This window comes from Simochromis diagramma, unplaced genomic scaffold, assembly GCF_900408965.1.
Source record: "Simochromis diagramma unplaced genomic scaffold, fSimDia1.1 OVJJ01000352.1, whole genome shotgun sequence".
NCBI classification, from domain to species: Eukaryota; Metazoa; Chordata; class Actinopteri; order Cichliformes; family Cichlidae; genus Simochromis; species Simochromis diagramma.
The window spans coordinates 247,451-273,115 of NW_024386759.1; the positions used below are offsets into that span (position 1 = coordinate 247,451).

Consider the following 25,665-nt stretch of genomic DNA (forward strand, 5'->3'; position numbering starts at 1 on the left):
CAGATTGGTTAATAAGGCCAGAAAAGAGCTTCCGTATTAACGACACTTAGAATCCTCCCAGGGATCTTCGAGGAATAGCGATGCTATTTTCCGGAGACTTGGCTGGTCACAGTGATCTCTTTGGACCTGGCCTGTGTAACAGCAGCAGTCTCTTGTGTTAAGTTGTTTTTGTTTATGCCTTCTCTTGTTGTCTCTGTGAATATTCATCTAATTAGGATAACTATAATAATGCAGTAAAATAGCTTACTGGGCAGCTCTTTGCATTAGCTATTCACACATACATAATCTGCTTATCTGTGCTATCAATATCCTGCCTCTCAGAAACATTGTGTTGAGCTGCATCTCTCACTGCTGAAGTAACCATGACCCAGCAGAGCTGAGATGTTGACACAGCTGAAACATACGTGGAGAAGGGGAATTGTGTGCAAATCTCCAGATGTGTGGGTAGACCTTTGTCATGTCAGAATATACAGACATGTGACAAACTAAAGGACAAACATGAAACACAACAAGTGCAATGTGTGTTAATGTTGGTTAGGTCTCATTCAAGCCCTGGAACCAGCCCTGGGCCTCTCATAAAACAATCTAACGAGCAGATACGCTTTAAAAATATCTATCTATTTCTTAACAGTCCCCCTTTTTCATTTCTCCCCTGAGAAATGAACTAATTCCTTATTTATCCATTAAATTTACTTACATGTTAAAAGCCTAGAATATAACATAAGTGATTCTGCTAAACAAAACAAAACCTTTCAATTGCCCAACCCTATCTGTCCCCTCAACGGGTTGTATGTTTTCAATGTTTCCTCATTATTTTGTCATAATTACTTCTATCCACAATTAATAAATCAAACAAATAAATCAAGTTGTGAGACAGCACCTTGCATTTACACAAGGCTGTGAACTGCCCTAAATCTATGTCCTTCACCCCCTTGTCAACTAGAATCCCAGTTTAATTTTCTTTCAATCCCAGTTTAAAACTACTCCTGACTTCCCTCAGCGCACACTGTAACTCCAAAAAGATGAAATTAGCTTTTGCTGGTAAAAGGTCCTACTTTACTTTTGTCACTGGTTTGGAAACAGCCTCTATAAAGTTAACCTGTTTCCTCTTTAAAAATTTACCTCGTTTCTTCGTTAAACTCAGTCCTGGTTTCTTTGCCCCCTTTAACGGGTAGCGCATATCTTTTATGCTCACATTTAACCTTTGTCTAACGAGCTTTCAGTCTCTTAGGCTACGTTCACACTGCAGGCGAAAGCGCATCAAATCCGAATTTTTCAAATCCGAAATTTTTTTTGACCCTATGTGACCCATATCCGATCATGGTGTGACAGTGTGAGCGGCACAAATCCGATATTTTCAAATCCGATCTGGGTCACTTTCGTATGTGGTGCTGAATCCGACACATATCCAATGTTTTAGAAAGCGACTGCTGTTTGACGGTCAGGTCTTTTACGTCACTGACACGAGACAGACGCCAATTATCAGCGCCGGAGAAGACATCGCGAACGCTTCCTGGCCATCCGGTGAAACTGCTGGGAAGACAGCGTTGGAGAAACGTGAACATTTTATTTGTACTGTATAATCTGCAGATTCTGACAGAAATCTGCAGCTATCCTTTGAAGCAGCGCTCCTCTGAAACAGCAATAAGGATCATTATTAGGTTATTCACATTATTATGTAAATAACAAAATAACTTAAAGCAAAAAATGGGAAACGTGAAGTCCGAAGTCTTTATATTAAGGTCATCAGTCAAACATACTGTTTGCTCTGGGTCTAAACAGAGCGCCTTGTGTGTGACATCTTCTTTTGCGCATGCGGGCCGCTTTGAGCGTTCACACTAGAGCGCGTTTGCTGTCGCATTTTATTTGTAGTGTGAACAAGCAGACAAAAAAATCGGATTTGATCAAAAAATCGGAATTGAGCTTTAAGACCTGCAGAGTGAACGTAGCCTATGAGTTAGCTCTGTGACAGATTAGCGCCCTGCTGTGGGTGGAGCCTGCCTCTTGCTCCATGGCAGCTGGGATAGGCCGTCGTGACCCTGATAAGCAGTGGATGAATGAAGAAACTGGATGCAGTAAATTCAGTAAATTGTATTGGTTTGGGGTAAATAACCAGACATTTACACAAAACATACATATTTGGCTATTATTTCAAACTGCTACGATTTTTGAAAACATTTGTTTTAGGAAATAATAATAATAATAATAATAATAATAATACATTTTATTTGAGGGCGCCTTTCAGAAACCCAAGGTCACCTTACAAAAGAACAACATTAATAAAAGGAGCAATAGTCATAAAATACATAATAAGTTAAAATTGCAGAGCTTGACAACAGATAAAATCAGCACTAAAGTGAATAAGCCAGTTTGAACAGATGTGTTTTGAGCTGTGTCTTAAATACGGAGAGGGAGTCAATATTTCTTAGTGCAGGAGGAGGAGAGTTCCAGAGCCGAGGAGCAGAGCGACTGAAAGCTCTGTTCCCCACAGTGATGAGACGTGAGGATGGAACAGTAAGATGAATAGCAGATGAGGATCTGAGAGGGCGGGAAACAGTGGTGATATGGAGCAGGTCACACAAATATGAAGGAGCAGGTTTATGGACACACTTGTACGTGAGAAGTACGATTTTAAAGTTTATCCTGGTTTCTACGGGCAACCAGTGAAGCTGCTGAAGAACTGTTGTAATATGAGCTCTTGACAGAGTAGGAGTTATGACCCGAGCTGCAGTTTTGGAGAAGTTGGAGTTTATGAAAGGACCTTTTAAGGAGACCAAATAAGAGGGAATTGCAGTAATCAATGCGGGACGTAATAAGACTATGGACAAGGACGGCAGCAGCATGGGGAGGAAGGAAGGGGCGGAGTCGGTTAATATTACGTAAGTGGAAGTAAGCAGACCGGGTTATGTAAATAATGTGAGACTGGAATGAAAGAGTATTATCAAGTATGACACCCAAACTCTTACCCTGAGGGGAGGGGAGGGTGGGAGAACTTCCCTCCCTGCATTCGTGTACTGTACTGAATAAAACAGGTAAAGTGTGATTTTTTCTGAATGCAGCAGTTTCATTCATTTGGAACTATCACTTTAATTATGCAGTCTCATCATCTTCTCAATCCTGGCGCTGTAATGTAAGCCCCATGGCTCTGTGAATGCAGCACTGTGGAAGAGATGAATGGGGAGGCCCCGCCCCTGCTCAAGAAGAGGAGGAGCCACCAGAAACAGTCGGGTCACCACTGGGATACCTCAACCGACTGCGCACAGGTCCTCTGGCAAATGCTCCGTTTATTTCACGTCTGTGATTAAGGTAAGCGTTCATTTCAGTTATTCTCTCTCTCTGTTTACAAATCGTTTAATAGCTGGACATAAGAATTATCCTGTAAATAGGAAAACAAATGTAACTTTACATTTAATAAAACACTCTTGTCTCCAGCATAGATAATTAGCACTTGTGTAATGTTAAGTTATTGTATGTTATCAAATTTTCAAATGTTATCAAATTTTCCACACAAGAAAACTAATGAAATATACACATGTCATAATTTAACATATGACTTTTAGTATGCACTGCCAATATTCAAGGAAGCTCAGTTTCAAGTCCACATAATAAAACAAGCAGTGTTTGTCAGGGGATATGGCAGGAGTGCAGGAGAAGGCAGGCTGGACGGGGAGATTAAGTAAGCACAGGTATTTATCGCTTTAATCCTCTGCCTTTTTGAATCCTGTGGCCCTGATAAGTAGAAATGGGCTTTGCCAGTGAGAAGTGAGCTCAGGCTTGGACATGCAACTGTTTATGTAACAAGGGGGAACTGGGGTGACATCTTAAGGGTTGTGAAGGACTAGGTAGGCTTAGGGTTCAGTCCTCTATTCTCCAAAGCATCAGATGTGTATAAACTCTATGTACATCCCCATCTCCAACGTGGAAACAGAACTAGATTGGAACTAAAAGCGTGCCTTTTATTATGGCCGAAAACAAAACATTAACCAAACATGAAAACCAACTAAATGAGAAACTAATCACAAGATCCGAAACTTGGAAAACGAAATACACGAAAACCAGGAACACTAGAAAATACAAGAACAGTTGAGACTTGGGAAGTTAACAGATGATGAGCAGAGGGAGACACAGCTGATACACATGAACATGACGCCACAGGGGAAGAAAAACCTGAACACACACACAAAGATGTAGACTGTGACAACAAGAGACGTGGAACACGCAGACATAGGGAGACGGGCGGGACACAAGGAGGGGAAACGAGACACAAGGGAGGGACACAGAGGACAGAGAGACAAGGACACACACACAGAGGACAGAGACACGAGGACACACACACAGAGGACAGAGACACGAGGACACACACACAGAGGACACAGGGACACACAAGCACTGTCCTTTTAATTATACACATAGGTTTCATGTGCTTTGATGCTATCAGTGTCTCTACAGTGCATCAAATGAAAACGCAGACGTTTGGTATTTTTCCTTTGTATAGCTGAATAAATGAAACCTCACTTACTGTAATGATTTATTTCAGCATCATATCGACTCAAACCTGACTCTGTCTACTGAGGCACAGTGCATCAGTGCACACAGTAACTACAGTCACTTGGTTATATGTAGACACCGGAGTAAACTGGAATGCTGCAAACTTTGGCTCAGCAGCACTTTACATGTGTTGCGTGGTGTAATGTATAAGTACACGTTTCCACTGTCAGCATGAATAACTGATGTGATTTGTGGTTGTTCAGGAAACTACGGCTAAGATGGGCCAGAAGGAGATTGTTTGCAGCTGGAAGAAAAGCACCAGTAACATCAAGGACGTGTTTGACTTCAAGGGGAAGATGGGCTCGTGAGTACTTTTCACTCATGGTGATGCTTCTGTGTGAGGAACCTCTAAGCCTCCCGGAGCACTCAACACACTTTATGCAACATTCACACAAGCTCTGCTTCTGTGTTTCTAGCTAACTAGCTTTCTAGCTAACATTCTCACATATTCAAAGTATCTTGCTTAGCAGAAGACCTGCTCTATCTGCTGAGCTGCAGGCACCCCAGACTATGGAAGCCGTTTCTGCCACAAAAAAAGCATCCATAACTCGAAATTTTGAGTTATCTTTCTCAAAATTTCCGCTTATTAACTTGAAATTTCGAGCTAGCTCTGCCAATCAGTAATCTATGTGAAGACGATATATATTTTCACTTCCTTCTGAGTTGAAAAAGTTCTATATTGTTGTTTAGTAACAGGAGCTAATAAATCCAAAGTTGGTTTTCCACACAAACACATGAACAGAGAATGATGATGTAGGAACTGGTCTGATGTCACCAGTGGAAACAGGCTGAGCTGTGGAGCTGACAGGAGACAGGATGCATTTGCTTTCATTAACCTCTCTCAGGTACATCCCAGTCATGCTCAGGGCTGCAGTGCATGTGTGAACCTGTTACTATTGTATTGTTAGATATGCAGCTTCTGGGTTGGGACATTCGGATTGGCTGTGGCCTTTATGTGTGGAGTGTGTATGTTCCACACACCTGTGTGGGCTTCCTTTTGGTACAAAGGTGAGCATGTTACATTTACTGGTGATTTCAAATTGTCTGTAAGGTTGATAAAGTGTTGAATATGTATGCAGTAAATGAAATGTAACTTTGGTCATCATTAGGACCAGAACAGCGCTATAATGTGCCTCAGTTCCACAGTTCTCTGTGAATAATACACAATGTTAACACAATGTTATGGGAAATGAAAGAAGGTGATCCTTGCTGTGCTGCTGTTACTATCCAGATGGGAGTATGCTCTCTGCAGAATGCAGATAATTGTGTCACCCACTCCCAGATTTGGTGTGCAGAGAGTGAAGACAGTGTTTTCACCTTGTTCCACATAGGCAACATCTCTGTATCAGCTTCATGTGATCTGAGGGCAACTGGTGGATAGTTGTAAGCTCTGACAGCGCTGCCTCAGTGCAGGAAGCAGGCAGAATGCTTTCCATATGCCCAGTATTTACTGGTTAGGCTGAGGCTACTGTTTCCACACTCTGAAATGGTTACTTCGTAGACAAACCCGAATGGAAAAGTTATAAATGGATACAAGACAGCTGGTTGTAAAGGTTTCTCATACTGTTTAAAGGTGTTTTGGCTGCTAACCTGGGAGATACTGGCTTCACTAAATCAGTGAAGAGCAGCAACGTATTAAATTAACGTTAGGAGCTGTTTAAGAGCGAGTTAATAAACCCGTCACAGAGTGCATGAGTAAGGCTCCTGTGTGTGAGACGTCAGTCTGAGAACATCCTAGCACTGCTTCATTACAGGATTAAGTGTCTGGCTGCCTACACTTGTGAATGGATGTGCTGAATGTAAATAAAGGCAGGTGTTATGAACAGGTGTCGGCGTCTGTGTGCAGGTCAACACGTGCTGTTCCTCAGGAAATGTAGAGCAGATTTGTTGTACACAAAGTCAAATGAAGTGGTGTTTATACATCATTCTTCTAGCCTCAGTCATCATTCAAAGCACCGTGTTATATGAGACGTGTTTATTGATTAATACACACACACATTAAACAGTGTTTATCTCATAGCCACAGCGACAGCTGATTTAGAATCAGCAGGTAACAAACATGTTTGGATGGTGGAGCCAGGATAAAAACCACACAGGAAACGCAGGAACGGTTTGAAACCAGAACTTTGCTGCTGTTAAAGTTCAGTCTGGTGGTGGTGGGGGGTTGGCATCAGTGTGAACGTAAGGAGGTAATTGTTGCTTTAATGTTAGTTTCTCAAACATACCAACAGATGGTATTTACTTTACAGTAGGTCAGGGGTGTCCAACCCCAGGCCTCGAGGGCCGGTGTCCTGCAGGTTTTAGATCTCACCCTGGGTCAGCACACCTGAGTCACATGGTTAGTTCGTTACCAGACATGTTGAGGTCATTTAGCCACTTAAATCAGCTGTGTTGGATCAAGGACACATCTAAAACCTGCAGGACACCGGCCCTCCTGGCCTGGGGGTGGACACCTGTGCAGTAGATCATTCCTCCACTGTGTCCATTAGTTCTCATCTGAATCGCTTTCTATGAAATTATATGATCAAAGGGTTTTGGTCTTGGATGATGTGCTTGCCACTGTCCTAATTAAACTTAGTATTTCTTTCACACCTTTGAATTTTACCTGTTAAAAAGCAAACCCTAGTATAAATGCTTTCAAATGAGGTAATAAAGAACTCGTGGAGCTTATGTTTGAGCAGCTAGCCCCTGCTTGTTCCAGGGGTCTGTAGTACTGCTGGATCCATCGCCCTGGGAAGATGTTTCTGTAGATCTCTGAGAGGATTGTAAGAACAAACAAACCAAGAATATTAACCAAGAATAAAGTTGTTTCTAGCATTTGAACGGGCTGTCATTAATCCTCTTTGATGTTTTTGCACAGGGGCTCATTTTCAGAGGTTTTCATGGTGAGAGAGAAGAAAACTGGGAAAATGTATGCTCTGAAATGTCTGAAGAAAAAACATCTCGCCCATAGCAACCTAGAAAATGAAATAAATGTGCTGAGGAGGTAACAAACACACACACTTATTCAAATGTGTAATAAATAAAGTCTAGCGGTGACTAGTTCTGCTGCCTAACATGTCAAAGATTAAAGAGAATAAGAACGAGTTATCCTCCTGTTTCTTACTATTTCAGGATAAAGCACGACAATGTGGTGGGGCTGGAGGATTTCTACGAGAGTCGAACACACTACTACCTGGTCATGCAGCTGTAAGTGGAACTGTTTAGCTGACTTTCTATTAATATTTACCTTGAAATAATGCAACACTGACAATTATTACTGCAGTATAATCTTACATTAACAATGCGAGTACACAGTGTGTACAGAATAGTAACAATTCAGCCTTTTTTGCAAAAATAGGCTGAATTATTGTTCAAATTGAATAAATAATATTGGTACAAACTAATATAGCTATGTGTCGTTCCTTCATGCCACCAAGCCTTTAACCCCTTAAAGGCTAAAATGATTTTTTTTAAATGGAGAGTTTATTGAACCATCTGATAATGGTAACTGTTGTATTATTACCATTCTTTGCTCATTATTGGCTGTTTTCCAGAATACACCAAGCTGTTACATTTCAAATCAAAAACAAAAAGGTCGGCTTTAATCTTTATATTTTACAAACATATTGTACGATCATTGAAAAATTATTGGCATCATTTCTTGGTGTCATCAAATATCCACATTCTTCTCTTTCCATTTCTATTTGCATTGTTCACAGAACCACTGCGGCTGCTATAAGACAGAGATGTCTTCAGCTGGCAGTTTAATACAGAACATCCAGTTCTCCTTAATGATGTGCTGTTACTCCTTAGGGACCCCCATTCTTTGCTGCCACAACTCGTCAATAAACGGGTCCAAATCCAATATTTTACCACCTTGTATGGATGAGGTGGTTGTAGCAGACCTTTTACTATCTTTACACAAGAAACTTTAAATATTTAGAAATCCGTGTTTCCTCCAAGCTGATAGAGTTGTTCAGCCTTAATTTTATTCTGTTGCATAAGTCAGGAAAAGATGATTGAAACTGCTGGATCAGCCTCTGCATATCACTCTGTGGATGGATGGCAACAGTTAAATGGCTTTCTTAAAATCCATGATCTTATCTCAACAATCCCAGTTGTGCTGGAGGCTGTCTCAGCCACCACAGGGCTGGGTACATGCTGGACAAGTCATGGGTCTATCACAGTGCTAACAAACAGAGACAGACACCTACAGCCAGTTTAGAATCACTAATTAACCTGAGCTCACTAGCTGCATGTTGAAGGAAGCTGGAGTATGTGGAGAGGATCCACGCAGACATGGGGAGAAAAGTGCACACAGAAAGGATTTGTACCCAGGACCTTGTTGCGAGGCACTGCTAACCACTGTGACACTGTGCATTCAACGTTACACTTTACAAAACCCAAAATCTCAAGGAGGTCTACAAGCACCGAACATAGAGTCAAACACCTTAAAACACATTGTTTACCCTCAGTCCAATTCACTGTGGTTAGAAAGTGAGACGTGCACTTTATCAGCCCAGCTATCAACAAACACCACTGTGTGCTGACATATGCACTTTCATTGCATACGTCAGCTCTACAGCTTCAGCCTCCTCAGACTTCATCATCAACAATAAAACATTAAGCTTCACGTCTTGGAAAAATCAAAGGAATTACTCAGCTTTATTGCTGTGCTAAGGAAACTCATAAACACACAAGAAAAGAAAACTTTGAGCTAAGGAACAGGAAAACATAGAAATGTGGAATCTAGCACCTACAGGTGAACCACAGAACTGCAGAATACGCAGCATGACAATGCAACAACAAGTAGACGGAGACTAAGGACATCAGTGCACACAGGATAATGAGAGGATGGGCAACAGGTGGGAGCACAGCTGGAACTAATACAGACTAACAGGACAGGAGAAGCAAAAGTGAACACTGGACAAGAGACTCAAAATAAAACAGAAAGTACAATAAACACAGAGACAAACACTAAGATGCTGGGACAGGACAGAAATAGACATGAGGAGAAGGCCGACTAAACGTGGAACGTGGAGCACCTATAAGGTTTCTGTTGTCATGGTCGACTACCAAGTCTGAGCGACGAAAGCAGAGCAGATGTAGAACCCTGCGTGGCAGGCATGGGTGGAGGCAGAGACCCTCAGATGGCTTGGCTGGAGGCTGGTGATGGTGGCGGAGACCCTCGGAGGACAGAACTGGAGGCTGACGAAGGCGGCAGAGGCAGGGACCCGACACAGACGGAGGCGCCCTGGTATGGGCGGAGCAGGGCCAGACGGCCACATGGTGACCTCTGACCTGGGCAGAGCAGGACCTGAAGGTAAGAGATTACCTCAGGCTCGGGTGGAGCCTGACCAGACAGTGCAGAGACCTCTAGTGGGACTAGGGATGGGTATTGATAAGATTTTAACGATTCCGATTCCATTTTCGATTCTGTTTAACGATTCGATTCTTTATCGATTCTCTTATCGATTCTTTTTTTTTTTTTAAAAAGGAGAACACTAAAGTCGATTAGCTTAGAACTTTGTTTTATATCTTCTCTTTGAACAAGATAGAAATTTAGGAGTAACATGGCCTTACAAACCCAACAGTGAGATCTTAAGAGATCCACAGCCTACGGCTCTTCAATGGGGTGTCACAGGGTCCCCAGGAAAAAAAATGTATATGTAAAATAATAAAATAAATATTCTTCTGTAGCAATAACAAAGTATAACATAAATTATTCTGTAGCAATTACACAAGAATATCCAGTAATGTCCTGCCTACAATTAAACACATTCACTTACCAAAGTGAAATCGGGGCATCTGCTGTGGCAAATGGGTGCAAGCCTTTGACCACAAACTTAGACACTGCTGGGTGACATTCGTCTATCCTGGCCTGAAAGGAGACGCTACCGGTAGACTGCAGCGAGAACTGCCAGCATCTGAGCCAGACTCTGTCTCTCTCATCATGGTTATCTAAATGCAACGCACAGTAATAGCAGGTTTTGTAATAAGGTAAATCGCGCTAACATAATATGCAATGCTAATTGATTAGTTACCTGCAGTATTAACGGGAGAGGACGTGGAAACGCTACCGCTGCTGCTGGGTTGAGCTTCGCTAGTCCGGAGCGGATCAAAAACACGACATTCGTTGAAAGCAATCGCGTGTTTTTTGAGCAAATGCTTTTGCATGTTCGTAGTGTTTCCTCCCTTTGATGAAATCTCTACTTTGCAAGTATTGCACGTTGCCCTGTTGTCATCCTTTCTCATAAAGTGTAACCAAACTTTTGAGCGTTTGTGCCGCTCAGGCGCCGTGTTTCCTACTGGGTAAAAGACGCTACTCAACGTGATGACGTCATTCGGGGCGACTGGAATCGATAAGGGAATCGTTTTTAAAAGTGGCAAACGATTCCAAGGAATTGAAACAGTGGGAACCGGTTCTCAACAAGAACCGGTTTTCGATACCCATCCCTAAGTGGGACAGGACCAGACATTGTGAAGACCTCTGGCAGAGCAGGACAAAGTGGCGTGGAGAGCTGTGGTGGAGCAGGACCAGGTGGCAGCAGTAAAAACTGCTAAATCTTACCAGTCCAAAGAAAACCCAACATTTACACAACTGTGTGCAACTACATTAATACCTGTATCACATCTGGAACATGACCTCTGTCTGTGCAAATTCTGATGTGAAATATGTAATACTAGAGTACCACGTCTCCTCACAATGTTCATCCCAGGACACATGTCAACGCTACAGTAACAAAACTCTACTGCTAATGTTCTCTTCACAGCCCGAACTATTGCAGAAAGAGCCATCCTCCAAATCCTGGAATCAAAAACATAACCTGAGCGTGTTACAGTGGAAAATCTTCTATTAGATCATTATAGATAATCCCTATGTGCACCTGTATGTGATGGATATGGAAATGGGAATATGCATACACAGAATTCAGCTACGTAGTACTTCACAATCTATTGCTTGCTGCTGCTGCTGATGGTAATGTTAATAGTATAATTATAATGCACATATTTTCCCTCAGCCCCCTCTCTGTCTTTCATTCTGTCCTCTTCATGTTTAATGTCTCAGTATGGAGGACTTCTGAATGTAGACATGGTTCCATGAGAGGGGCCTCGGGTCACTCTGCACTACCGAGCCTCACAAAATATCCCCTGAAGTGGACCAGTCATCCACTCATGAACAGGGGGCTGGCCGCATCACCAGCAGCAAAAGGAGAGGCGAAGGAGACGGGATGTCTTCAGTGGCTTGCAGGGGACCAGGCCTGGCACTGGCAAAGAAAGTGACGGGACCACTCAGGTCTCGGTTGGGTGGTGAGGGATCCACAGGCACTGGTGGAGCAGGAACCATGGATTCAGGGCGCTCAGGCACAGACACAGGGGGAGCCATGGACCCTTGAGGCATTCTGGATCTCTCAGCAAAGCAGACAGGTCCCACTGCAGACTGGGGTTGTAACAGTGCTGGGTGGGGACCCTCCAGATTGTTAGGACGCACCGGTGTGTGTGTTGGGCATTCAGCCAGCTCGGTTTGCACAAGCTACACAGCAAAATCTCCAGTGTTAAATTAACACTAGAGAGTGTCTATATGTGTCCACTCTTTTGAGTGTTAAATGAACGCTTTTGACAGTGTTGTATTTTTAAAAGTATCCTAGTCAGTTTTCAAGATTTACAAAGACTAACACTGAGCAGTGCTGATTTTCTAACACTGGAATATTTCTAACATTTTGAGTTATTTTCCAGTGTTAGAAAATCAGCACTGCTTAGTGCTACTTTGGCCTTAGCGGTGCAAGTTTCTCTCCTTGTTTGTTAAACAGAGAACTGGGGAAATGGCAGTACTGTATGCAGTTAGTGAGCACAAGTGTGCTGATTTCAGATGGCTCTGATTCACACAGATGATGGTAAGGACAAACCTGTCATAGGCACATTTCCTAAATGCTACTCGAAGTCTGTTTGCACAGCGTAACAACATTTTCGGTTATTATATCATTCGATGAATTTCTCAAAGGTGGACCATGGTCGTCCTTAGTCTACCGTCCTGCAGAAGTTCAGAAGACCTGATTGCCAGACATAAACGCTGATAACTCTTCTTCTGTTTTGTGCAGGGTATCAGGTGGGGAGCTGTTTGATCGCATTTTAGACAAAGGTGTTTATACTGAGAAGGATGCCAGCAAAGTGATCAAACAGGTGCTGCAGGCTGTCAGCTACCTGCATGAAAACAGCATTGTGCATAGGGATCTTAAGGTAAGACACAAAAGAGCCACCATAACAAAGACATAAACATGCTCCCAGTAGCAAAGTGAAAGCCACAGATGTTGACATGTTTGGTAAAATGACTTTAACAGATGTTTAATGAGTGTGTTTGAACATTTTAGGTACATTTCTTTATTTCATGTCTTGCTTTTCCTGTTCTCTCAGCCTGAAAACCTGCTGTACTATAATACAGATGAGAATGCAAAGATTATGGTCAGTGACTTTGGTCTGTCTAAGACGCTGGAGCATGGTGTGATGTCTACAGCCTGTGGAACACCAGGATATGTTGGTGAGTTAACCATTTCTCTGCATATGTAATGTGTGATATAGTTACAATGATAGACTGACATACTTACTGTTTTTCCCTCTGCAGTGATAGACCATTTATACATTGTTGCTGTGGGAAAGTACCATTTTACTGTACTACAGCTTAATACCACAAACAATTACTTTGGTCAAAATCTCATCACACTGGAGCAAGAAAAAAAATCAATTTTCATAAATCAGACAGTTATTGTGTATGTGCTGAATGACAGTACGTAACCTCCCAGGAGTCACTGGGTGGGGTGCTCCATCGTCCTGCTGAGAGGCTTCAGTGCTCATGTGGGCAGTGACAACACGAACTGGAGGGCTCGTTTTGATTTATTGTGAAAGTAATGAGCAGGTGGAGCAGCAGGAAGGGAACTTTGGTCAGCTCTGTTGTTTTTTATGTGATATATAAATAAACTGGACTTTGATCTTATTATTATTGAAAATGTCGCGAAATCGATCAATGTAGAGCAGTGTCACAAACCACGGAGGCCCCAGAAAAGTGCACTCAAACGGTGAGTTTATTAACAGCCCGGAGAAAACATCAGCATATGTCTTCTGACCAAAATACATGTTGTGGACACTTATAAAGCAGTGGGGTACACGCCCCCCCATGGCGTCAATGACAGATTAAAATAGGTTCCAGACATTAGTCACAGTTAATCGTACATCTTTAATGGCTATAAGCAGACATAGAACTTCTCTTTTCTATAACACCTTCCATACAAGGTAATAAACTTCAAGCCCTCAGGGTCTCTGAGGCTAATTATTGACTCTGGTCATCTGTTACCAAGTAGAATAAAATATAGTGAGACTTTTTGCCTTTTCTTTTGAACCATACATTAACTTAGCTTTAACGTATTAGCTTTAACGTGACTTTTTCTGGAGTGGAAACAGTCTGTTGTTTATAATGGTGCTTATATTGTACGTTGTTTGTCCTGCTTTCTGTAGCTCCGGAGGTTTTGGCCCAGAAACCCTACAGCAAAGCAGTGGATTGCTGGTCAATTGGAGTCATCACTTATATTCTGTAAGTACAGGCCTGTACGTTCATAATAACATGTTATGAATATTCACTGATCATTTATGGAGAACTGCGAACATTCATCAGTTATTGATTTTATTCATATTCCAAAAGTCAGAAGTACATGAATATTTGTACAATATTAGAGTCACCAAATACTGCAGTATTTACTTCCACTGTGTAACTGTGGCTCCAGCAGTAGCCCGGTCACTACGAGCTGGAAGGTTGGGCACTGAACACGAAGCTGTGTGTTCCAAAGCCCAACAATGTTGTGTGAAATATAAATAAGACCAGAAGGATCTGTAAAGCTCATCAACTCATCAAAGACGGGATCAAATGATCTCTGCTGTAAAAGCATCAATACATCATAGAAAATCGATCAAATGTTTAAAATGAGACAATTTACTAATTTTAGAAAAACATCAGCTCATGCTGAATTTGGTGGCAGCAACAGGTACCGAAAGGTTGGGAGGGGCCACGTTTACCACCGTGCAGCATCCACACTTTTTATCAGCAGTTCATAATGTCTGGAAGCTGAGGAGGGAGTCGTTTGGATTTGGGGAAAGGAATGTTGTCCTCATCTCGTATGTGAACGTAGCTGCTGTCGTGGCTCTTTGTCTGTGCAGAGCCTGCAGAAAGTGTTGTGTGGAGGGGAACGCATCTTCTCTGAGCTTTGGTACAAAGATGGCAGCTGCATTTCCTGATCATGTTCACAGAGAGCTTTAGTTTATGGCGTGGTTCAACAGGTCACATACAGTGACGTGCACGACAGAAGGATGCTGTTTTTAATTACGCACACAGATTTCTCCAGTTTCCTGGAATCGTTTGAGGATATATTGCACTGTTTTTCTTTTCTTTTGTGGTCCTCTACCAACTTTAAGTGAGAAATGTTGCTGCCATCATATTCAATGTATCCATCTCAAATCAGCCAGTTTTTGAACTTTTCCAGTTTGCATGAATATTTGTACTGTTTATAAGACTGGGGAAAGCTGCAGTCAGCTGGATGATGGAGCATGCATCAACATATTTTATGGTATAACTATATACCATTCATGCTTTATTAATGTGTGCTCACATGAACTTTACAGGAATCCTGGACTGTTTTCATATTTTCACTAGCCAGTACTCAGACATGTAATGTATCTGTCTCAAATTACAGCTCCTGATTGATTTTGATGGGAAGAAAGTTTAGTGAAAGTACTTTTATATTTAATAGTCTTTGAGACATTTATGCTCAAACACTGCTTCACAGCTCCGTGTCGATAGTCCATAAAAAGAAGAAAAGTGTTTGATATATGAAGCTGAAATTTCACAGCCCTCACTATCAATGTTCATATTTTCTATTGTAACATTTTTATACGAATCAGAGATGGTTGAGCAGAAGGTTGATTTGAGACCCAACAGTGTCAGTTTAAGCATTTTCTTTGTCCTGCTGTGTAAATCAGTGCAGCTTGTTTCACACTGCTTAACAACATTTCTGTGAATGTGTTTGTGGTGAAAGGCTTTGACTGCTCTGCCCGTTTACTACAGTAGCTGAGGAAACCCAGCAAATTGATGAAACCAGCGTCAGGGCATATTGTATAAATATCATATAAGCATGACGATCGCTGCTAAAGTAATCCAGAGTTGATCCAAATCGGCGGTATCTGAAAGGCTGTGTGTGTGCTGCAGGCTCTGTGGCTACCCTCCATTCTTTGAAGAAAATGAGAAGCGTTTGTTTTCAAAGATCATGAGAGCTGAGTACGCCTTTCATTCGCCCTTCTGGGATGACATCTCCGAATCAGGTATGCTAACAGCTACACACCACAGTTTTCAGTACTGACCCTCCTCTTTCCTTCATTTGTACTCGATGTAAATAGCTGAGACTGGGTCAGATAGACCACAAGAAATATGACAACCAGTCCTTTTTCTAACACACTTACATTACACTAGGTTGCACTGTTTCACTATAATTTAAAGAGGGAATTATTCATGTGACTGTGAAAATGTGAAATCACAGCTTCCCGGGAACATTAGCCTGACACTGATCCATCATGCAGATGTCAGTATGAGAACAGTGCAAATCTTGATCCACCTCATTTCTTTATATTTGACCTCCAAGGAACCAGACTTTCTTGTCATTTTCGCCCCTCAGCTGTACAAGGCTGATGGGGTATTATCGTCAAGTGTAGACACTCAAGTTTGTGCAATAACTCGGCAATGAGGCAACTTAGGAGCTTCAAACTGATACCACAGGTGCATCTACTAAAAATCTTGGACCAGTTTGAATCTCAGTGACCTTGCAATGAAGGTCAAGGTCAGAGGTCAAGTTTTATGAACATCTAAAAGGAACAGTGAGAAAGCAGACAGACACGCTGACATGACTGGGAAGATAGAAATCCAAACAGACCAGACACGGAGATGCAGGGAGGCAGGAGTACTCCACCCAACAAAAGCCACAGCGGAGTAACACGAGCAAGCAAACATCAGCGTGATCTGTCCTAAATACAGGGAGCAGAGCAGTAATTGTTCCAGCTGTGGTGGCCTTACTTTTGTGAACAAACACAGCATTGCTTATCCTCTTCCTCTTTCAAAAACTCCACCTTGAACTCATAGAATTTACATCAAACAAACAAGCTTTATTAGTCACATACACAATCATGCAGAGTACAACATGCAGTGAAATGTTTTGTGTGTGAGCTGCGGACAGGCTGCAGACGTAGCCGGGCCTTTCCAGGGCTTGGTTTTAGCATGGGCCATCAATCTGCTCCGATCGCTCATCAACAACAAGGCACTTTCATCCAGGACACTGCTGCTTTTCTACAAGTCAACCTTCTGTGTGAACTCTAGATAATCTTGTTGTGAGAGTCCAATCAATCAGCAGCCGTGTTTGGCACCACTTAGCATCCTCCTGTTTGTGGGTTCACACGTTTTCTTCATATGCAGGTGTTCCTAATGAAGGGTTTTAGATGTGTTTTCGAGAGCTTTAATAAAACTGTGTGTAACATAGAGGAATCATGCTACTGTACGCTGAACTGAACTCTGTCCATATTATGTGTCAACAGCCAAAGAGTTCATCAAGAACATGATGGAGAAAAACCCCACTAAACGCTTCACCACTGAACAGGCACTCAGGCACCCCTGGTTAGTGCTTTGCCTCTTAAATGTCATAATGTTTTGGAGAATGATTACACATTTTAAACCACATAATCAACATGTGACTGAAGATAGCTTTCTGCTTGATTTATGAACAAAAGTATCAACTGTTTATGAATTACAGTCTTTTTCTGAGAGACTCAAAAGTAATTGGTTAGTTGATATAGAAGCAGCTTCGTGGACACATGAGAAACTGATCTGGTCTAATATCTGGGGTTCATTCCAAGTCTTCAACTATTTGGTGTTGAGGTTCACTGAAGGAGGCATGGAGGTTGTCAGCAGGATGAAAAACCAAAATAAGGGAGATAGCAAACATTGTATGATTGGCCAAATCAACAATCATGCTTAATAAGAAGGAAAGTTATGGCCAGCTATGCAAGACAAAGGCCTGAAAGACAGAAGACAGACCTCGGTTAAGAGAGAACACATTATGTTTGTTTGTCTTACTACTTTTGAGCCTCGGAGAATGTGGAACAAAGACTAGCTCTATCTGCCCGATGATGGTGTACAGACGCAACATTGTCCAAATACCCAAGAACCTAACTTTACGTCTGCTCATGTTACCCTCGCAGGATTGTTGGAGACACAGCTAGAGACCAGGACATTTATCAGTCTGTGTGTGAACAGTTGGAGAGAAACTTTGCCACATCCAAATGGAAGGTAATGGCTAATGATTGGAAAGGTTACAGTTGTGACTACATACGCCACGGGTGTCAAACACCGGGCTGGGGGCCCAGAATTGGCCCAGCAAAGACTCCAGTGCAGCCCATTGGACGACTCTGGAAAATGTGCATAAATTGTAATATTTTCACAAGTTTTACTGCTTTTCCTGTTGATAGAGAATCCCCTTCAACTGCCATTCACATGTATTAACACAAACATGTTAATCCATAAAACATCTGCTATAAGGATTCCATTAAGACATTTTAATATTGATGGAATTCAATATAATTCTATCAATAAGTAGTTCAAATTAAAGAGGATAGAGGAATACTAAAACAAATGACTTATGCCATATGAGAAAACAAAAACAATATGTCTAAACAAACTTGCACTGGGTACCTGTTCCACTTCTATAGACGTACAGACCTAGTAAAGTTTCTGAAATAATGGATATATGAACATATGTTCATAATTCCAGCAGGAGTCCTCAAAACTCTAAAAGACACTTTTCCTATGCTAGATGTTTTTCTATACAAGATGCAGGCTGCACCAGTAGTAACTGCTCACTTTGTGGATCTCCAACAGCAAGCCTTCAATGCAGCCTCTGTAATCCAGCACATGAAGAAAATGCAGTTGTCCCACAGCGTGCCCTCCACACCCGCCCTCTCCATACCGAACATCAAACCAGAGTCCTCGTCCCAGAACGACTTGGAGCCTGTGAGAAGCTGCCAAGATCAGGCAGACCCCCTTGACCCCAATGGAAACCCTGTCCAGTCTGCCAGTCTTCTCTCCTGGAGTGACTGTGACCTGGAGACAGGACTGTGTCCTTCACTGAGAGCCAGTCAAAGCGAACCAGGAAGTCCTCTCAGCACTGAGGAGTCCAGACAAGTTCATACCTTCCATTCAGAGAATGATGCTCTCTTTTTTCAGTCTCAGAGGTAATTAAACGGCTGACCCCTTCCAGCTGCCGTCTGATGTATCAGATAAAGAGAAATAACTAGAATTAGATGGCCAGAGTAAGGAGCAAACATACTGTTTTAGGCTTTTCCAAACTGCACTACATCTTTGTTTACTTTGCTTCCTTTATGTGTATATTTATACTGTTTCAAATGATGCTTAAATTGGTAAACTGATTATTAAGACCTCCAGAGTGATGCTTTATATAATTTGCCATCCATTAGTTGGCTTTGAATAAATCCTGAGTGTGTTGCAGGCTTGATGCAGTGGCTCCGGGGAAGGACCAGCCGCTTCAGTCTGGTGTGTGCTGCATCATGTGATTTGATGACAGATGCAGGTAAATGGCCCCGTGTGTATCCACGTTTAAATGTCAGCTGTACTTAACAGCCATAACACCCAAACCCCCTCTCTAATATTGTGCAGGCCTCTTCTTGCTGCCGTAACAGCTCTGACCCATCAGGGCACCGACAAGGAACCTTTGGCGGTGTCCTGTGGCGTCTGGCACATCTCCCGGGTATTTCCTGAGTTGTTCCTGAGCAGTGTCTACAGTGTCCAGAGACCACAGCTGTCTACCAATGCTTTAGAGGGATGTGCTTGATCAGCAAAAATATTTAGGTGGGAGGTACCAAACAAGCAAGTCTGGCTACCTGCCCACGACGTCTGGGTGCAAGCTTTGGGTAACCGTTGGGGCAGTGTCAGGTGACGCGAGATCGAGAGACTGTCAAGCCCACAGTTGAGAACAAAGGTCTTAATATCCAGCCTTATGCGAACACTGATCAGAGTGCTACATAGTGTTTCCCCATTTTAATAATAAAGCATTTTCATTATTCATCAAATATACATTGATATAAGTCAATATACAAATAAAATAAAAAGGAGTAGTAAAAATGACTCTTCTGGTGGCTTACTTTTGTGTGTACAGGATCTAGCTTTAAACTTGGTAGACTAGCAGGTGACTCCAGGAGTGTGAGAAGATAACTCTGTCGCCACACCATCATTACACTTGGTTTTAAATGAAAGGTCATTGAACACAGAACCACGATTCATATGCGACCTTGCTGATAGTTAACTGGTCTTAATGCTGGTCATGCATAGGTGTAAACTTTGAGTTTATATAATGGATCACAGTGTGACCTGTGGGTTGATCTGATATCCTCGTGTTGGTGTTGTTCCCAGATCATCATACTAAATGTTGTTCCAGGATCAACATTGCAAGTGACCAATCAGAATGTTGTGACGTCATACTTTTGCGACTTCGGGAAAAACCGGCGTAAAACAAAAAACTGTACTAAAGCTGCGTGAAACCGCCTCTGTCCGCCGATCAACGGACCCTGACCCTAACCCTAACCGTAACCCTTTAATAAACAGTAAGCAGAATTGATATTGTCCTTGCACGAATGGCTTGGCGCGCAAAAGAATAAGGTCACAACAATTTGATTGGTCACTTGCAATGTTGAACCTGGAACAACATTTTCATGATGGTCTGGGAACAACACCAACACGAGGATATCAGATCATCCGTGACCTGTGTGTGTGTGCGGAAGACGACACATCTCAGAGAATATCTGACTTATACTTTGTATGATTTAATAAAAAGTTGTTTTAAATAAATGAACAAACACAGAGTTTTAAAAGGACGTATTCCTCTGTATTTGGAGTAAAGGGATTATGTTACAATGCACATCATGTGAGAATGTGCTAAAGGCTAATCTAATTAAAGCAGAAATACATAAACTGAATGAAACATGAAATGAATCACATCCACATGTGATGGTATTTCTGTGTTAAATAAGATTCAATGAAGTGATTTTAAAGGTCAAGTTTAAACTTTGTGTTAAATCATGTGATCAGCAGAGGATGATGAGGTGTCAATAATGTGATTGGACGATGTGACGTCCAGTAGAGAGGAGGAAGAAAGGGTCCGTGTGATGTTGTGTGAGAGGAGCAGATGTGAGATGTTCTCAGTGGAGACAGTAGAGGGGAACAGAGTCCAACCTGTGAACTGATTGGGTCATTTGTGGCTCGTCATCACGTCGCCGTGTTAGACGGTTCGTTCAGAAGGATTTCGACTGACATCATCCTTCACTGAATGCCCACCTGCTTTCCTGTCCAGTGATCATCATCACGGGGATGAGGAGTGTTGGCTTTATTAAAGTACAAAACCCCGCTGGAACACAAGACCAATAACTGCACGACAAAACAAGGCAAGAAGGCGCTCTGCGTTTGTGGCTCACAAGGGAAGTCAGCCAAAGCTGAGGAAAGGATTTCTTCACCTGAACTCAGCTCACTTCGACTGATTCCTTCACTACAGCTCTTTTTATTGTCAGCAAGCAATCATTCATGAATATGCAATTACAAATACACGTGACCTTCTTAAGCAGGCATCTCTGAACAACAGTGTCTGTATTCTGTCTGTGTAGGTGCATGTGTGTGTTTCCAGCTATACTATCCATAGACATACGACCTTTCAATGATCTTAAACTGTGTGTATGAGGCATGCAGAACAGCAGAAGTAAGTGTCTCGCTAAATGATAAGAACAGTAACTTGCAACAGGTGTTGTCTCAGACGAACATTTAAAGGTGTGGAGTCTTGCACTTTTAAGAAACAGACTAAAGCTATAATGGAAATGATAAGGTTGAGGCTGCTTCCTCTCATCTCATGGTATACATGCACACAGAATCTTATCAGACCTAATAAGGATATGATTTTTATCAGCACACAGATGATTATATATTTCTAAGCATAAATGAAAATATAAAAAATATCAATTCCAACACTCCCTCCTGTTTGTGGTTTGTACCAGCTATTCGTAATATATAATTTAGTGAATTTTACAATTTAAGAAAGTTAAGCAGACTTGGGTTCAAGATGTCGTTGATGTGGCCCTCTGACGCAACTCGGGTTTCTCATGTTGCCCCTTGTAAAAATTAATTGCCCACCCCTGGTGTAGAGGGTGGAAATCAGCCAGGACAGCTCATGAAATATAATAATAATAATACATTTTATTTGAAAGCACCTTTCAAAACACTCAAGGTCACTGTACATAGTAGAATAAAAGCAACATAAAAGCAAGCAGTTTACAGAATCATAAAAGCATAAGACATAAACAAATAAAATAGCAGAGTGGAGAGGTTATGTGGGATAAGCTATTTTGTACAAGTGGGTTTTGAGCTTGGACTTAAAGAGTGAGAAGGAAGAGATATTTCTTAAATCAGGAGGTCGGGAATTCCAGAGTCATGGAGCAGAGCAGCTGAAAGCCCTGCTCCCCATGGTGGCAAGACGGGGGGAGGGGACGGAGAGTGAAAGGGAAGAAGAAGATCTGAGACAACGAGATGGGGCGGTGATCTTAACCAGGTCAGAGAGATATGGAGGAGAGAGATGATGAATAGCCTTAAATGTGTACAAGAGTATTTTGAAATTGATGCGACCGGGAGCCAATGAAGCTGCTGCAGGACAGGAGTGATGTGGTGGGCAGAAGGGGTCCTGGTGATGATACGGGCAGCAGAGTTCTGGACGCGTTGGAGCTTGCGGGTGGATGTTTGAGTAAGACCAAAAAGAAGTGAGTTACAATAATCAGTCTGGGAAGTAACAAGGCTGTGGACAAGAATGGCAGCAGCATGTGGGGAGAGAAAAGGATGGAGACGATTAATGTTGCGCAATTGAAAATATGCAGACCGAGTGACGTTATTAATGTGTGAATTGAAAGATAGAGTACTGTCGAGGATGAGACCCAAGCTTTTCACAGAGGAAGAAATGAAGCCTGGTGAGTTATTGATAGTAACAGAGAAACTGTTGGTTCTGGATAATGTTGATTTAGTGCCGACCAAGAGGAGCTCGGATTTATTACTGTTGAGTTTGAGAAAATTAGAAGAGAACCATGAATTTAGTTCAGCTAAGCAGAGGGTGAGGGAGGATGGGGGGAAGAGCAGAATCAGGTTTGGTGGACAGATACAGCTGGGTGTCTGCTTACATATTATTGATTTCAGTTGTGTAAATCTACAAATCACACTGTAAGATAGAAACCCCTGCTGAGCAAAAGGAACAAAGGCTGCTCTCAGTTTTGCCAGAAAACATCTCGATGATCCCCGAGACTTTTGGGAAAATACTCTGTGAACTGTCTCTGCTGCTCGTCCTCAGAAGTGACGAGTATCTCAGCCTTCCACACAGCGAGCCTTTTCTCCTCATTCAGATTGTATCATTGACTTTAGGATCTGCTGTTTGATCTTTTCCTTCCATCTCTCCTGGTTTATTTCTCACCGATCTCACTTGCTACAGTGACTACAATAAAAACATCCTGTTTGTGGAACAGCACGTGTGTCTGATCACTCTGCACTGCACGCTCAATACAAATCTCACCGCCAGTAAGGACCTCAGTCACAAAGAGAAAACCTCAACACATAATATACACAAATCCCAGCTGTCATAATGTGCACCAAATTAATCCTGTTTTTTCTCAGTCCTTGCAGCGCTTTCTGTCACCTAGAGCCAGTTAATGTCTCCAGATCAGCCCTAAAGAAGTGCTGATCTTTGAAAATGAATCCACTGTGAGTGTGTGAACAAATGCCATCGTTTTTAAGCCCCACAGATACAATCATAGTCTAACTGTACAATGCAATGTAGTCCAAATAATCCAGCACATATACAGCAGTGAAGAGACAGAGGGGTCAGTGAGCAGGGACCTTTCACAATGCTACATTTTAGGTTTTACCTTTGGCAGAATCACACTCTTACTTTTCTGTGTTCGTGTATTTGAAGTGAAATTAAAGCTAATTAGAGCTTAATGGCATGAAAGTGGAAAGTGCTAAAAAAAAGAGAATTATCCTTTTAAGTGAAACTAAATATTTTCCTTCCTCTGTCTAAAAGAAGCTTCATCTCCTCTCTCTGTTTATACCAACTCTACTGTCTGACTGGCTTCTGGAGACTCAGATTTGAAGTTTGCCAAACAGAAAAATTTATATTGTTCACTGAATGTTTTCTAACAGTAAACATTTTTCTAACATTTGTTCCCAGTTTCTGTCTTTCCATGTGTTGTCCCGTAATCTGAACTGGAGCCCAATGAAGCAGAGTGTAATCACCTCCTACGAGCCATCCTGTCACAGTGAGTAGAAGCTGCAGTATTATATACTGGCTCTTTGTCATTTACAATGTGAGCTATTCATGGTGGCCTAAAACAAACTGTGTGCATGCTCTTGTTGTTAAAGGGAATCATCCTGCAAAGCCACAAGTCAGCGTCACCTCTGTTTCCTGCTTGTCCAAAGTGAACCGTGATGAAAAGATCAAGTCATACAGAAGTGAAGCAGCAGGATCAGTCATGGACGCACGAGTTTGTTTGTTTTGTGGCACCACAAGGGAGCCTGGAGTGACTGGAGCCCCACTGGATCATCACCAGTAGGAAGAAAAAAAACAACCATGTGGAACATTTTTGTAGAATCGTTGCAAATTTTCCAGCACACACTGGATGTGATCTGGGAATGCAGTTTCTTCCAACGTGTACTCAGATATTTATGCAATACTTCTGTAAGAATGCTGTTTGTTGACTTCAGCTCAGCATTCAGTACAGTCATTCCCTCCAAGCTGATCACCAAACTTGTGGCTCTTAGACTCAGCAACTCCATCTGTACCTGGATCATGGACTTTCTGACCAACAGACCCCAGCATGTAAGGTCAGGCCATAACTGCTCTACCACCATCACACTCAACACTGGCACTCCACAGGGCTGTGTGCTGAGCCCGTTCCTCTATGACTGCAGACCTGGGTATGGATCCAACTCCATCATCCAGTCTGCAGATGACACCGCGGTGACTGTATCATCAGAGGCAATGATGAGTCTGCTACAGGGAAGAGTAAAGCACCTAGCTGTGTGGTGCTGACAATAACCTGCTCCTGAATACCAGCAAAACCAAAGAGCTCATTGTGGACTTCAGGAGGGAGAACAGAGACCCCCATGTCCCCATCTACATAAATGGCACAGCTGTTGAACGGGTCTCCAGCTTCAAGTTCTTGGAGACTCACATCTCTGAGAATCTGTCCTGGTCAACTGACACCTCCAGCCTGGTCAAGAAGGCCCATCAGCGCCTTTCTTTACGATACTGAAGAAGAACCACCTGTCTGCTGACATACTGGTTAACTTCTACCGCTGTGTGATAGAGAGCATCCTGACCAACTGTGTCACAGTGTGGTGTGGGAACTGCTCTGCTGCTGACCGCAAGGCACTGGCCCCCCGCTTCATCAGCCCGTATGAAGTTGATGCGGTTGTTAACCCGGCAGCAGTTCGGCTCAAGCTCCCTGTTTCCTGGCGCATACATCCCACGTACCACGTTTCCCAGGTCAAACCTGTCCGCCGCAGCCCGTTGTGCCCTCCGTCCGTGCCCCCTCCTCCCGCCCGGCTTGTCGCCGGTCACCCGGCCTATGCGGTCCGGCGCATCATGGCTGAGCGCCGGCGTGGGCGTGGGTGGCAGTTCCTGGTGGACTGGGAAGGGTACGGTCCCGAGGACCGCCTCTGGGTTCCGTGCTCCTTCATTCTGGACCCGTCCCTCATCACTGATTTCCGCGCTTCTCTCCGCAGGCCGCAGTCCGGTTGGTCCCCTGGTGGCGACCCTTGAGGGGGGGGGCACTGTCATTGTCCGTGGTCCTGTGTCTGTGGAATGCGTGATGCTCGGGTAGCCACACCCCCGGGCTGGGCCATCACCAGCACACCTGCTCTCCATCACGGTGACTACACGGAGATCTACTTAACCCGGCGCTGACGGATGCTCCACGCCAGTCCGTTAGTCATCCCCACAGTGGTTTCTACTTGGCGTC

General features: G+C 42.8%; 1 protein-coding gene across 1 annotated transcript; it reads left to right on the forward strand.

Annotated features, from left to right (window-relative positions):
- The first annotated feature begins 1,859 nt into the window (after positions 1-1,859).
- Positions 1,860-19,670, forward strand: LOC120731791 (calcium/calmodulin-dependent protein kinase type 1D-like). The gene is made up of 13 exons (XM_040029043.1): positions 1,860-3,306; positions 4,752-4,852; positions 7,409-7,534; positions 7,663-7,737; positions 12,630-12,768; positions 12,943-13,066; positions 14,038-14,113; positions 15,779-15,891; positions 17,152-17,230; positions 17,815-17,902; positions 18,491-18,843; positions 19,119-19,199; positions 19,286-19,670. The coding sequence occupies exons 1-12, from the start codon at positions 3,175-3,177 to the stop codon at positions 19,180-19,182; spliced, it is 1,470 nt and encodes a 489-aa protein (XP_039884977.1). The 5' UTR covers positions 1,860-3,174; the 3' UTR covers positions 19,183-19,199; positions 19,286-19,670.
- Positions 19,671-25,665: the final 5,995 nt, after the last annotated feature.